Raw genomic sequence first — 15,551 nt, 5'->3', positions numbered from 1 at the left:
GTACATACTTTTTTTTTTCATGAGGTACCTCATGTGGTGTGGCAGCAGGTATACCTTGTACTTCTGTATAGTAATAAATATCTTTGTTATTACAGATTGATGCCACAGTGATTGATTTCATGGATGACAAGACCCTGTCTGGTTACATCCCAACATATGGTGACCGGATAGCTGCCAGACGGTTCTGCTTGGAAAACAGTGGTGCAATCAAGAAAAAACTCATTGCTCGAAAAATTGAAGGAAAAGATGGGAATCAATGAAAATGAGAAGAAACCTGATCATGAGGAGGCATTTGTTTCTAAGAGAAAAAGAACATATGCAAAAAACAACAAATGGGCTGAGAAAAAGACTCGAAAAATTGAGTTAGGGTGGATCCATGAAGGTAAGCAAGTGAGAAAGCGCAGAGGAGGAGGAACAAGGACCTTTTATGTGCCCAAAGACTCCAAAAAAGCTGACATATTACAGTATGCTAAAGATCTTTTCTTTCCAAGTGGAAAAAGCAAATTTGGAAGATGGGAGGTGTTCAGTCATGACATATTAGACTATCAGGAAGAGGCCGTATTTGATGAAGATGTCACAGTTGGAGAACTCTACTCAGCACTTAAAATGGGAATGTTGAGATTTTACTTGTGCACAAGAAGATTTTCCAATGATGAAGATGATGAAGAAGTTTATGATAGAGGGAAAACACATGTAAACAATGTTACACAACTGACTGACTCACATCAAGGAGATGAAGAAGCTTCTCACACTGTTGTGATCTCATCATCAGAATCTAGGAATGCTGATGAAGATGTATTATTAGACACATCTGAGGTAATGATTGGACCCTACCTTGGAGAGCCTCTGCCTTGTCAACTTGATGACACTGTAATAGATGAACCATTCCTGCAGTTTGAGGAAGATGATCTGGTCATCACATCCATTACACTTCCTCCAACAAACACAGCAGTCAGTAGTCCAGATACATCTATAAGCAATGAAGCAATAAGCTCTGCAGGATCATATGATGTTGTCTGTGTTACCATCAAACTTCACAGGGTTACTATTCTGGAGGAGATGATCAGCCAGTTCAAAGATTCAGCACTCCTCATACACCCTCTAAAATACACCTACATTGATGAAAAAGGAGCTGATGCAGACGGTGTATCAAGAGATGTGTATGCTGCATTTTGGTCAGAGTTTGTGGACAACACAGCTGAAGGAGAGGAGTTCAGAGTGCCATCACTGTCTCCTAAATGGCAGGAAGAAGAGTGGAAATCCATGGGTAGAATTTTACTGAAGGGATTTCAAGACCATGGATATTTCCCTTGTCGCCTTGCTCCTGTTTTCACAGTGGCACTCATCTTCGGTGAGAATCAAGTATCAGATGATCTGCTGTTTGAAAGTCTTCTCTTTTACCTAAGTCAATCAGATAGGGATCTGATAACAAGGGCACTAAAAGAAGATCTTTCAGATGAAGACAGGGATGAAGTGCTGGATCTCATGGATCGCCTGGATGTATCAGTGCTTCCAACCAAAGAGAACTTAAAAGGCCTTCTTCTGAAAGTCGCATACAAACAATTAATCCAAAAACCAGCATATGCCGCAGATAAAATGTCCTTAGTTGCAAGCTACTTCCTAAAAGAAGCTTTTCAAAGCCCACAAGATGTCCTACAAATGTATGAGGATAAAAAGCCAACAACGAGAAAGCTTTTGAAGTTGCTTACTGCCTCTCCCACCACTCAAGCAGAGAAGCAGAGCTTCAGATTTCTGCACCAGTACATCAGAGGACTTGATGATACAGGGCTCAGAAGGATGTTCAGGTTTCTTACTGGGTCAGATGTCATCTGTGTTGACAAGGCTGAGGTACTGTTCACGCCTGTGGATGGACTGGCACGACGACCTGTGGCACACACATGCGGCCCTCTTCTGGAACTACCATGGACATACACGTCCTACCCAGAACTACGAAATGAACTGGACAATGTTTTGGCTGCTAAAAGCTCTTATGAGTTCAGCATAGCTTGATTAAAGTCCATCATGTTTAAACCAAAGAATGAAAGGTTTGCACTAACAATGACTGGCTATGAAGCTCTAAAGTTTGTTAAACCCACAAACAGGGAACACATCATTGTATAAAAAAAGAAAGAGCTTAAATTTCAGGGAAGTGTTTTATTTCATATTTGAATTTATTTTCAAAAATTGTGGATAACATCAATTTGTTTCCGCCATGAAAAATGTAAATTTCAGTTTAAATTTTCATACTTAAAAGTTTTACTAGTTTAAATGTTAACTAATTATGTTTAATAAGTTCATATGGTTAGCAGCAAGAGGTGAACTATGCTTATTATTAGTTCTTATCATGTGTTAAGGTCCTTTTCCACAGGTCTGTGGTGCAGTTTTGTAGGATACAAGATGTCTGCTAGAGGGGATGTTTTGTTTAGTAATAATTCAAAAGACTTAATATTAATTATTTTAAAGTATATATATATTTTTTACCTTTCCACCAGTCATTTGTTTAGAACATATTTTAAGGGAATAACTTTGGAAGGCAATGTGTTTGATGCAATAGTTGACTGGAATAAAAGACAGAAAATTGGCACATAAGTTAAGTTTTGTAGTGTTTATCAAGAGTCCGTGTTTTCTTCTCCTTGAACACAAATAAAAGGGAGGTTAACATCTAACACTGTTTGTTAATTATTAAATAATGCAGAATTTGTACATTTACCAGTTTACAAGAAACTGTTCGTGGATGAATAGCAGTTGCACAATGTGTTCAGTAAAATTGAAAACAATATTTCATGAATGATATAGGATCAGCAGTTTAAAAAATGTTTTTTCAACAGTCTTAAAACAGAAATCAGATATAATAGAAATTCAGTTAAAAAATTATTGGAAATGCCAAAAGGTTGGAGTACGCAGATTTGGTTAAATATATTTAGACATGCTTGCTTGCTACTATCTTGAACCGAAAATCCAAACAAAATAATAATGATTGTCTTTTCTATTGTTTATTGCACAAATAAAACATTGTACCCAAAAATATATGCGTAAAAATTCCCAAAGCCCAATTATATTTAGGTTTATAAGTCCTTCAGTATATAGGCTCTCAGGAAGAGATACAGTTCAATGGATTCATCTGCTGTGCTTGGTGGAAGTAAGAAGTTCTCTGACATTATAAGGCAACACAAGCTGAAAACGGTTTCATCACAGGTATAAGGTCCTCTCTGTTGACATTCTTGCTTACAAGCATCCACTGCCTCCCGAGAAACCTCTTTCAGATGATCCTGTCCTCCAAAGAGATGAGGGATGGTGTACATGAGAATCGGACGTCCACTTGGAGCAACTGCATTTCTGCTTCTGCGTATTATGTGGGTGTTCCATATATGTGCAACTTGCTGCAGCTCTTCCTATTAAATATTAAAAATTAAAAATTCTCATATCAGTAAAAGAACACATTTCTCTTGGCTCAACATGTTACCCAAAACGGCGCTGGCACGGCTGGCAGCTTTAACCCAATTTCCCTCGGGATGAATAAAGTACGATCAATCAATCAATCAATCAAAAGCACCACACAGTGACAGTCGGAAAAACAGAGTTTATCAAAAATACTCAACAACAAGAATAACAGTGGTAGACACGTGATACTGTGGAAAATTTTAAGTAATTATTAAACGTGAATTGTTTTAGACATTTTATGTTTCTGGCCAGTGAAATATGCATTTTTTTCATATCCTGAACGCAGTGATAATAGGGATGGTGCATGGTGGGTGTTAAAGCAAACTTTTTATTCTCTCTCCGTGTCTCTCTTTCTCTCTAACACACGCACACACACACACACACACAGTGACTCATTAAAAGAATATAAACATGGTTACATACCTCGATGACATTCAGGCACGTAAACAATATGAGCTGCTTGTCCAAAAAACATCCAGAAAAGCAGTCATGGTCTTTTAGTTCCTGGAGACGATTTATCCAGTGCTGAGCATGATGTCGTCTCAGAAAGGCCCACCAGCCTTCAATACGCTGATTGTGATTGCTGGATCCAGTAATAAAACAGTTTCTGACGTTCGGATCCATAGTCCAGTGCAAGAATCGTTGCATCTCGGCCATTATGACATTTTCTGTTCCCAAATCAGAGCGAATCCTAGCAGGTGTTCCCATCCTCTTTTCAACTTCTGCTATGAAATATCCAGCAATGACTTTGGGATCATTGTTTGTTGAATAGGCATGAAGCCAAATCATAACTCTCGAAAAGCCATCAATAGCTCCATTTATACAGATTCCAAAAGGCTTCAGTTTGTCATAGGAGTCAACATGCCACATGAAATTTGGTCCAGGATTTACATACGTGCGTCGCATTAGGCGATTTCTGCGTCGTTGCTCAACACCGTAAGGGTCAAGATATTTCAGTAAATGTCTCACAGTACTCTGCGTGACAACATAACCTGCCTGAATGCAGTTCAGGTGGTGTAGTTTGTATGGAGCCTCCCATGTCCCTCCAGTTGATCAATAAGAAATCCTGCTACCTCAATCGGATCGGACTCATTCTTTCTCCTGTACAGTCCCATGCGTTTTAGGTTTCTTCTAAGTGTCCGCATGCTTATCACAATACTGTCCAAACTGCTCAATAACAGCAAAATCTCCCCATGCCTCAATCCAAGCATAAAATAGAACTTAATTAATTCCAATAAACGAGCCATTTTCTCGCACTCTGATCTGCACTGTCACCCACTTCACTATGTTTTACGCTTCCGTATTTTTACGGCAATATATCATGCTCGAACAATAAAATATATGTTATAACGTGAAAACTTTATTGTTCAAACAATATAATTATCATGTTCGTACAATATAATATTTATATTGTACGAACGTGATAATTATGTATATTGTAATAACGTGATATTATGTTGTTCAAACGTGAAAAGTATATTGTACAAACAGGAAAAGTATCTTGTTAGAACAATAAACTTTTCACGTTATAACGTGATACACTTGTATTTTTCTTTTGCCTGGGTGGCAGCTCTACGCTTCCATAGTTTTTTGCTCTATAAAATTGTTTTGTTTTGTTTTTTTAATCATTCATCTTAGCAGTGGGATTTACATGAAAAGAGAAACAAATTAAGTTTAAGTGAAAATGTAAATTTTTTGCACTCTCTGGTCAACTGACTCAGTGAATCAAATGACTCAAAAAACCCGATTCACTTTGGTGAATGACTCATTAAAACTTGATTCAGTAAAAAGAATCAAATTGACCATCACTAGTGTGGAGGCGAGGAAGAAAGAACCCAAACGCAGGACTCGCAGGTAGGTGAGGACTGGTGAAGGTTTATTATAAGGAGTGGATGAACAGAGGGTGAACGGACACTGACTGGCTGGACAATTGAATGGCTGACTGAACTGAGAAAACACACGGGAAGGACAACATCACACGAACATCAATGACACGACAAAGAACTGGTGAAACCGAGGAGCTTAAATACACAGGTTGAATGATGACAATGATTGGAAACAGGTGAGAACATAATCTGACTAATCACACAAGCTGACAAGGGAAAAACAGGAAGTGAGAACATTAATGTGGCAAACTAAACTGAACATGAACAGAACTGAATCACTGGGTCAGCGACCCAGGAAACCTGACAACAGCAACAAGTTTCATGTTCAGAAACCTAAAGTCTGTATCAGCAGCAGAATGGAGCTAAAATAAATGTTGGTTTCAGTTCTATGAAGCTTTGAGTATTTTGGATCAGTAGCTGTAGCTGACGCTGAAATGTTTGTGTGGGTTGCCATGACAACACCAAAGTGAATCTGAGATCGTTATTGTTTTCTATTTGTTTTCTTTATTTGCTTCTCATGCTTGTGTACATTTGCAGTAGGAAAGGTAATCTATGAATCCAGTGATATATCCTGCTTATAAGAAATGTTTCTGTTAAAATATTATTGTGAAGTAGTCATTTCCTGTGAGTTGCGGGAACCGGAAGTTGTGCGCGGGAGAGACAAGACAGAACGGTAACACGGCGGACTTTTCGGAATATACAACTTTTCTACTGCTTGTTTTACAAGGCGTACACGGTAAAAAATCATTATGCTGTTATTTGTTTAACACTTGTGCACCTTGTGAAAGGAAATAAGTGGCTGAGATGAATATCATATGTGCTATTGATATTATTTTACTTGTTTCTAGTTTTCACGGTGCTCCATGATTGTGAGAGGAATAAAAGAATTGTGGACATCAGTACGAAGCGTGGATTCTTTCGACCAGAGTAGAAACAGTGAAAACGTGTCCCAATCCATCTGGAGGCTTCGGTGTGCAAAGCTCTTCTCATCCTGCAGCAAGCTACAGGTCTCGGTTTGCAACGCGCTTCTCCTCCTGCAGCAAGCTACAGGAAACGGTTTGCAACGCGCTTCTCCTCCTGCAGCAAGCTACAGGTCTCGGTTGCTTCTCATCCTGCAGCGAGCTACAGGCTTCAGTGGACACGTTGCTTTGCATTTTGTGACAACCAATCGGGAGCTGCAGATTCAGCGGACACTCCAAGAAGCGGTTTCAGGCTAAAGCGTGAGTCCTCAGGCCATATTGCGCAGTTATTATGCCTCATGAGTTGATGGATAGAACATGAGCTACAAATTTGCTGTAATGGACAAGGAATTAATAGTGTTCAAATTTCGGACTGTGTAAAAAGAAAAAAAAAAAAACGGACAATCTGTTGAAGTTCTGGAAATTATTGTTGTTTTCTTACCTGTTGTTTGCAAGCTTCATGAAGGCTGAAACTGAAAATTTATTTGCTGTCATGCGTAAGAATCTAAGCTAAGGTTCCTTTGTGTTAATTTTAATAATTCTCCGCCTATTACATCCATTCTTGTAATTACCTTAGTTATCTTGTCCTCTTCATAAGATACCCCCTTTAAAGTCTGAAAATGTCTAAAGATGGTCATAGTCACCCTGATGTTATGTCAGAAGTACAAGATGCAGGGGATTTGGAAGAGGAAAAAAGTGTAGTGTCTGAGAAATCTGAGACAAAAACAAGAAAATCCTCTCGTGAAAGGCGATTAACGCCAAAAATGCAGGAACTGAAAGATCAAGAGTTAACTCAAAAGGAGAAGAGGTTCAAAGCAACATATGAGAAATGGAAAAGCAACGTAAGAGACATTCGCACAAGGTTAAAGCAAGTATGCTCTGAGAATGACATGTATGATATGATGGATGAGGCTGAGAAGCTAGAGTCTGAATTAAAGGAACAGTATGACAGAATTCGACTCCAAACCTCACCAAGTCAAGAATTTCGAAGAAAGATCGATGCATGCTCAGCCGTGACGGCAGACTTGCTGCAGCTGATGAGAGTACGTCTGACTGAAGATGAAGGTGAGTTTGACACGGTGGCGGAAAGATCAAGGTTACGCATGCTACTTGATAATGAATATGCTAGGTCCATATATGGATCCACAGCCTCCAGAGTTACTGCACCCAGCTGTCACAATTCTAACCATCTCTCAGAGTCACCTAGCATTTCAGCTATGAGAGCGGAAGTGGCTGCTCAGCTGGCTGCAAAGAGAGCCGAAATTGATATGGAAGCTGCCATCGAAGCTCAACGTCAGCAGTTGAGAAAACTTGAAAATCAGAGGGACATTGATGTAATTCAGGCAAAGCTAAATGTCTACACTGAAGAAGAGGGAAGGGATGGGACACGCAGTCCTCCATTCAGCAAAGTGAGTGATGCACACCCCTTCGCTCACCACATCCCAGATCAAGAACGGCAGGTTGTGCAAAACGAGACATCATTGGTCCAATCGCTACAAGAGTCATTAGCTCTTACTCGCTTGCCAACTCCAGAACCTTCTGTATTCTCGGGCGATCCTCTGAAGTTTACAGAATGGAGCATAAGCTTCAAAGCCCTCATAGAGAGACGATGCTCTGACCCTGCAGACAGGCTATTCTACCTGCAAAAGTACATAGCAGGTGAGGCAAAATCCTCTCTTGAAGGCAGCTTCTACAGAAAAGATGAAGAAGCCTATCAACAAGCATGGGATAGGTTAAATGCTAGATATGGCCATTCCTTTGTAGTGCAGCGAGCTTTCAGAGATAAGCTAAATGGGTGGCCGAAGATTGGTGGAAAGGAATATCTCAAGTTAAGAGAGTTCAGTGATTTCCTCCAAACATGTAGTAATGCCATGCCTCACGTAAAGGGCTTACAGGTTCTTAACGACTGTGAGGAGAATCAGAAAATACTAGTCAAGCTTCCTGATTGGGTGACATCTAGATGGAACCGTTATGTCACAGAGCAGCTAGATCGGGGCAATGACTATCCAAGCTTTCATGAGTTTGCTTCCTTTATCTCTAAGGAGTCACGCATCGCATGCAATCCAGTGTCATCCTTACATGCCTTAAGGCACTCTGCAGAGGCACCAGCAAGAGAGATGAAGCGTTCAAAAGCAAACACGTTTGCCACAAATGTGAAACTCCCAATTCCATCAAGCTCCACCGCCAAATCTGACCCTGGTGATATCAAGTTGGGAGATGCAGGGAAACCAAAGAAATGGACCACACCAACACAAAATTCCAATAATGGCCAGTGTATTTGCTGTAGTGAGAACCATTCCATACATAAATGCAAGAGGCTTATGGACATGTCTGTAGAGGATAAGAAAAAATGCATACTTGAAAATAAGTTGTGTTTTGCATGTCTAAGAAAGGGTCACAATTCTAAAGACTGTAGGAACAGGGCCATGTGTGGCATATGCAGAAAGAGTCACCCAACGCCATTGCATGAAGATCGTTCTACAGCAGCATCAACACAAGGCGCAGTTGAAGAAAGTACGTCGTCATTATCATGTTGTGTGAGTGGAGGTGAAGGTGGGAGTACGTCGATGATAGTCCCAGTGTGGATCTCAACACTTAGTGCTCCGGACACTGAAACCCTAGTGTATGCACTATTGGACACTCAAAGCAGTCACACATTTGTTGATCAGGAGGTGTGCGAAAAGCTACAAGCAACAATGGAACCAGTGAAACTTAAACTTTCCACCATGATGGGGAGAGACTCAGTCGTGAAGAGTCAAAGAGTATGCAAGCTCAAAGTTAGAGGATTTTCCTCTAATGTTTCCATCAGTTTGCCTCCAGCCTACACAAGGGACTTCATTCCTCTTGACCGCACACATATTCCCACTTGCCAGACAGCCAACAAATGGAAACACCTTGTAAGCATGGCCCAGGAGATACCCCCGTTGATGGACTGTGGTGTTGGATTGTTGATTGGATACGACTGCTCCAGAGCATTAATTCCAAGAAGGGTCATTACTGGGGGCGACTATGAGCCTTATGCTATTGAGACGGACCTTGGCTGGAGCATTGTGGGAAGCGCACCACAGCGTGTGCAGGCTAAAGCTGTGACTGGTTTTTGCCATCGAGTGTCTGTAAGAGAGATGGCCACAAAACAGGCTACTTCAGATTTGCTGGTGGGAGACCCAGAGGTGAGGACTACTCAGGCGTTGAAGGTTGATGTAGCAAGGCAGTTTGACATCCAGAACCATCTGCTGCGGTTCTCAAGATGGACTACAGCTGTCAACGTCATTGCTCGTATCCAGCGGCTGGCAAAGAGGATCAGGACCGCTGAGCCTTTAAACGTGGAAGAGAGAAAACGAGCTGCACAGACTCTCGTCAAGCTTGCACAGCAAGATGCCTTTCAAGAGGAGTTAAACACACTCAGCCAGAAACTAGGAAGGCTGCCTTGCAACCACCAACTCTTTCAGCTTGACCCGTTCCTCCAAGATGGCATAATGAGAGTAGGAGGAAGACTGAGGAAGGCATCTGTGCCTCTCGAGTTAAGACACCCAGTGATCCTTCCTAAAGATGGTGCTGTTACAAATCTCATCATTGCACACCATCATACCAAGATACAACACCAAGGCAGAGGACAAACCCTCAATGCACTGAGAGCCAATGGTTACTGGATCGCTGGTGGAAGTAAGGCTGTAGCACAATACATCAGGCAGTGCGTACAGTGCAGGAGAGCCCGCGCGCCACCAGAGGAGCAATGGATGGCAGATCTACCTAGTGACCGTGTTGATCCCACACCACCATTCACTTATTGTGGTATGGACTGCTTTGGTCCTTTTCACACCAAACAAGGTCGCAAAGACCAAAAGCGGTACGGCCTCCTCTTCACATGTTTTTGCTCAAGGGCAGTGCATATAGAGATGTTGGAGGATTTGACGACCGACGCGTTCATCAATGCTTTGCGCTGCTTCATTGCCCTTCGTGGAGCTGTTAGGCACATTAGGTCCGATCAGGGAACTAACTTTATGGGGGCAAGAAACGAGATGGCAAAGGCTCTGAAAGAACTTGATAAGGAAAGAGTGACTGCATACCTAGCAGAAAATCAGTGCGACTTCCAGATGAATACGCCCCACTGTAGTCATGCTGGAGGCGCATGGGAGCGTCAAATCCGGACAGTGAGAAGCGTACTGAGCACGGTCCTTGCCTGCAGTGTGGGAAGGTTGGATGATGCTTCATTGAGGACATTCCTTTATGAAGCTATGTGCATCGTGAATAACCGCCCACTCACTGTTGATAACATCAATGACCCCAAAAGCTTGGAGCCACTCACACCGAACCACTTGATCACCATGAAATCCTCAGTCCCACTTCCACCTCCAGGTAAATTTGTCAAGGAGGACCTGTATGCTAAGAAACGGTGGAGAAGGGTACAGTATCTGACTGAGCAATTTTGGCACAGATGGAGAAAGGAATACCTGGCCAATATTGCTCTGAGACAGCGATGGCATACACCAAGACGTAATGTGGAGGTGGGTGACATTGTGATTCTCAAAGAGGAAGATGTTCCTCGCAATGAATGGAAACTTGCTAGGGTTGTGGAAGCACATGAGGATGATGATGGACTTGTACGGAAGGTGACAATCCAGACTGGTGATCGGAAGTTAGGAAAGGGAGGCGAACGCCTCGTCCAACCCTCAATCATTCAGAGACCCATTCAGAAATTAGTGGTCCTGGTGAAAAACAGCTAAATGGGAAAAATGTCATTCATTGATTAGATTTCCCTTCTAAAATAGAAGTTGTCATTATGCTGTACCTCATGCACATGTTATGGAGATGTAAAATCTACTGTTCATATTGTTGAATTCATTTGTTGAGAAAAGAATATTGTTTATGTCAATGCAAGAATGTTTAAAACAACAACATGGTGCTTGGGAATTACCATTGATATAATGAGAAATGCAAGTGTATTTACGTTCACAATTGTAATAATCAAAGGTAATTGGTGGGAGTGTAGCTGACGCTGAAATGTTTGTGTGGGTTGCCATGACAACACCAAAGTGAATCTGAGATCGTTATTGTTTTCTATTTGTTTTCTTTATTTGTTTCTCATGCTTGTGTACATTTGCAGTAGGAAAGGTAATCTATGAATCCAGTGATATATCCTGCTTATAAGAAATGTTTCTGTTAAAATATTATTGTGAAGTAGTCATTTCCTGTGAGTTGCGGGAACCGGAAGTTGTGCGCGGGAGAGACAAGACAGAACGGTAACACGGCGGACTTTTCGGAATATACAACTTTTCTACTGCTGGTTTTACAAGGCGTACACGGTAAAAAATCATTATGCTGTTATTTGTTTAACACTTGTGCACCTTGTGAAAGGAAATAAGTGGCTGAGATGAATATCATATGTGCTATTGATATTATTTTACTTGTTTCTAGTTTTCACGGTGCTCCATGATTGTGAGAGGAATAAAAGAATTGTGGACATCAGTACGAAGCGTGGATTCTTTCGACCAGAGTAGATACAGTAGCACTGCTGTGTTTGTTGCATCATATTGCTGTAATTGTTTATATGCTTTATATATTCTGAGCTAAGTTGATCTATAGTGTTACACCATATTCTATAAGGATGTTATGTATTTGTAGACTTTCTGCCCAGTTTGACCCATTTAGCAGAAGTCAGCCTGTTTAAGGCTCTGATATCTATTCTGTGTGACTTAAAGCAGTTATGACATGGTCTGATTTTCTCACCCAATAAAGGAATATTTCATATATCAGTCTACTCTTCATTCTATCAGAAACAGTTATCACAGCTCGTACATTTGCTTTTTACACATATATGTAAGCATTGAGCCAAATTTAGTAATGCCAACATATTAAAAGAACAATATTTGTCTCTTATGTATAACACATCTATAGATACACTGTCAAAGATACTTGTCTTTGAGTGAAGATTTAAGGTGATAGGATATATATATATATCTATATAGATATATAGATATATATACATACATATTAGGGGTGCAACGATACACAAAATTCACGGTTCGGTTCGGTTCGGTACTTTGGTGTCACGGTTCGATATTTTTTCCATACAAAAAAAATGTTCATGCCTTTTTAATTTGTCATTTATTAAAATTATAAATATATATTTTAACTCAAAAGTACAGTTTTTAAATTTAACCCTAACCCTTGTGCGTGTTTTTTATTTTGACAGCGAATGCGCACCTGCGGACCACTTATGTGCAGCCCTGGTTATTTAGCTCATCATATTGCAGCCACAGAAATTCTTTTGTCCATGAAACCATAAAGCTGCACTTTCTTTTTGCCTTATAGTCTGATTTGTCATAACTTCTCCGTTTTGTGGTAAGCTTTTCTTTGGCTGTCACTTCTTCACCCTGACCTGTCTTATTTGGCTCAGCAGAACTAAAATATATATCCTGCTGCTTTTACACACGCACTCATATAACGCTCAGCGATTCTCTGCGCGATCAACCTCTCACATGTTTAAGCTTGCTGCGGGAGATTTCACTTGTCATGTTTGCATAGTAAGCTAACGATTAATAAGACGATGTCAGAGGAATTGGTGCACAAATTATCATCACTCACAGATCAGTGCTGTCGCTCTCTATACACAGTTCGCACGATTGCAAAGTGAAAGCAAAAACCAAGCGCAAATTCAAACGCGATTTCAATATGTCACATATTGACAGTGGCTCACCGATACCAATGACATAATTACCCAGCTACATTTCTGAAAGAATGCAAAAGCATTGACATATATTTTTCCTTCCTACAATAGCCCGACGGGCAGGGAAGAGATAGATTTTGGTAGCCCGACTGAAAAAATCGCTAGCCCCAGGACGTCGGGCTAGCGATATTGCGAGCCCTGTATCTGATTGAGGAATCACTCATCTTTGGAAAAGAGAGTTTATTACAGAGAAATGTCTCTTTCCAAAATAAAAGCTATACTATCCGCTTCTTCTGGGCTATATTCTCAGCAGCATAAGGAGAATCATGTGCTAACAGCTGTCTAAATGACTCGGCTAAAGTTAGTAGCATGCTTGTTGTTTTTGTCTTTGCACTAGGATGATGTCGGCGTAAATGTGCAGTCATATTCGTTGTGTTCGCACTAGTGCTTTCAGGTTAATCTCGTTGAAATGACCTTAACGCCACAACACGGCAAATCTCCGTTAACGAGCTACCGCCGATCGCCCCGTGCATGGGGCTAGACGGCCAACACGTTAACGAGCTAACTGCGCTAACACACTAGTTCCCACCCATGTAATTGAGCATTGCATGGCACATCCAACATACTGTTTTACTTTAGTCCATGACTCGCTTACCTTCAGGGTCATACGTCACATGAAAACCAAAATAATTCCAAACGCCAGATCTGAATGAGGGTGGGGGAGGTCCATGTTGCAAGGAGAGCTTAACTTCTGTCTCGCTAGCTTGCCCTGCGCTCTTCCTTCTGACTATGCTGTCTGTGTTGAGCGCTCAGTGGATCTGCGCTCGACAGTGCAGCCTAGGCGGAGTAGTCGAACGCAGATTCACTGAGCGCTCAACACAGACAGCATCGTCAGAAGGAAAGTTGATAAAATAAATTACAAATGTTGTATTGTTCGATACATATGCGTACCGAACTGAAAGCACTGTATCGAACGGTTCAATATCGATACGAATATCGTTGCACCCCTAATACACACACACATATATATATATATATATATATATATATGACAATACTATAATATTGGCCATATTATATTTACATTACCACAGTGAGATGATTTTAGTCTCATGAACAACATGAGCTAATTGTTATTTACTAACTAATCTTAAATGACTGTTCAGCACAGACATGAAGCCCAACAATCATGTTTTACAGTCCTGTGGTCTCAGCCTCAGATACTCAACTAATCAAAGTGATGTCACGACATATATCAATGACCAACAAAACATTTTTTCTCCTTCATTTCTGTCACACAAAGCTGTATGAAACGTTTCTCGCGGTTAGTATCATGGTTGCTAGGCAACCTTAGCAGCGCGACGGAGGCTAGACCGTCACAAGCCTCTCACTTCCGCCCTTCTCGTACTTATAGTATGCACCGTACGTAGTACGCGTAGTGCACGTAGTGCGCGTACTTCAAGCGTGCAGTTTCTTAATTAAGAAACTGGATATTGTGTTTTCCCCACAATTTTAATTTTATGCTTGATATATTTCTACTAATGAAATTAGTTTGCTAACAGCAACAGGGATGAGCCAGTGAGTCAGTTGGGCTTGTGAATCATGATTCACGAGTCAGTAAAGTGATTCTTGAGTATTGAATGAGTCGTTCATGATTCACACATCACTAATCATGTTCATATTTTGGATTTATACCTTCACAGTTTCTCTCATGCTCTTGCTCACCATCATGTTCAGATTCATAGTTATCACAGTTAGTCACAGTTACAATAGTGTGTTTCCCAGTTTAGGTTTAGCTTTAGTTCTCACCACCTGTTGTTTCTGCCTTGTTGTATTGTCCTGTATTCCATCAGCCAATAAAAAGCTCGCTTTTAGTTTCCCACAGTTTTGTCGTCCTTCATGTTCTGCTTTGAAATGACATACCGCTGTGACAAAATACCAACAAATATACATCCAACTATATAAAGTATAAATTACTGGACCTGTTATCATGTGATGAAGTGAAAAGTTTATTTCATGCAATTCTTTGTATTGCTCCTGTCAAAACTGTTAAGATACACAGTTCACCCAAAGCATCCTGGAGAAACAGTGGAACGGTAAAAACAACTTTCACTATCTCTGGGTCCATTGACCACACCTTGGTCTATGAGTAGAAGTCTGCAGGAGATCATTACCGGGCCTGTACAGGCTTTTGGCCAACTCTCCTACTTACCTCATTCACACACCAAAACCACAACCAAGCAATCTGTAAATCCAAACACACACTGACTACAACAGCCACGTTGTACACCCTGAAACCAATAGCTCTTGCTGACTCACACCCTTCTCTCTCATCAACAACAAGTTCCACTCCAACCTCCTGAAATGACACGAGGGAACTTAAATACGGGCTTAGCTAAACCATATGACACACAAGGGGAAAACAAAATGGCTGCCATATAACCAACTAAGACAAAACAATTAAAAAACTCTTAACATCCCCTAGGCAATGAAGCACATGGTTTAGTCCAATGAGGCTGTCAGCAGTACTTTAGATCAGCGGTCCCCAACCCCCGGGCCTCGGACCGGTACCGGTCCGTGAGTCGTTTGGTACCGGGC

The 15,551-nt window shown here is 41.0% G+C and overlaps 2 protein-coding genes across 2 annotated transcripts in view; one reads left to right on the top strand and one right to left on the bottom strand.

Annotated features, from left to right (window-relative positions):
* Positions 1-15,551, bottom strand: part of LOC120720434 — a 44,680-nt gene that overhangs the window by 28,226 nt on the left and 903 nt on the right. The gene's annotated exons all lie outside the window — the stretch shown is intronic.
* LOC120720557 lies at positions 6,030-11,010 on the top strand. Its single transcript, XM_040010282.1, has 2 exons — positions 6,030-6,334; positions 6,421-11,010. Exon 2 carries the CDS (start codon positions 6,907-6,909, stop codon positions 11,008-11,010), a length of 4,104 nt encoding a protein of 1,367 aa, XP_039866216.1. The 5' UTR covers positions 6,030-6,334; positions 6,421-6,906.

This window comes from Simochromis diagramma, unplaced genomic scaffold, assembly GCF_900408965.1.
Source record: "Simochromis diagramma unplaced genomic scaffold, fSimDia1.1 OVJJ01000585.1, whole genome shotgun sequence".
Classification (NCBI taxonomy): Eukaryota; Metazoa; Chordata; class Actinopteri; order Cichliformes; family Cichlidae; genus Simochromis; species Simochromis diagramma.
This window is presented reverse-complemented; position numbering and strand designations above follow the sequence as displayed.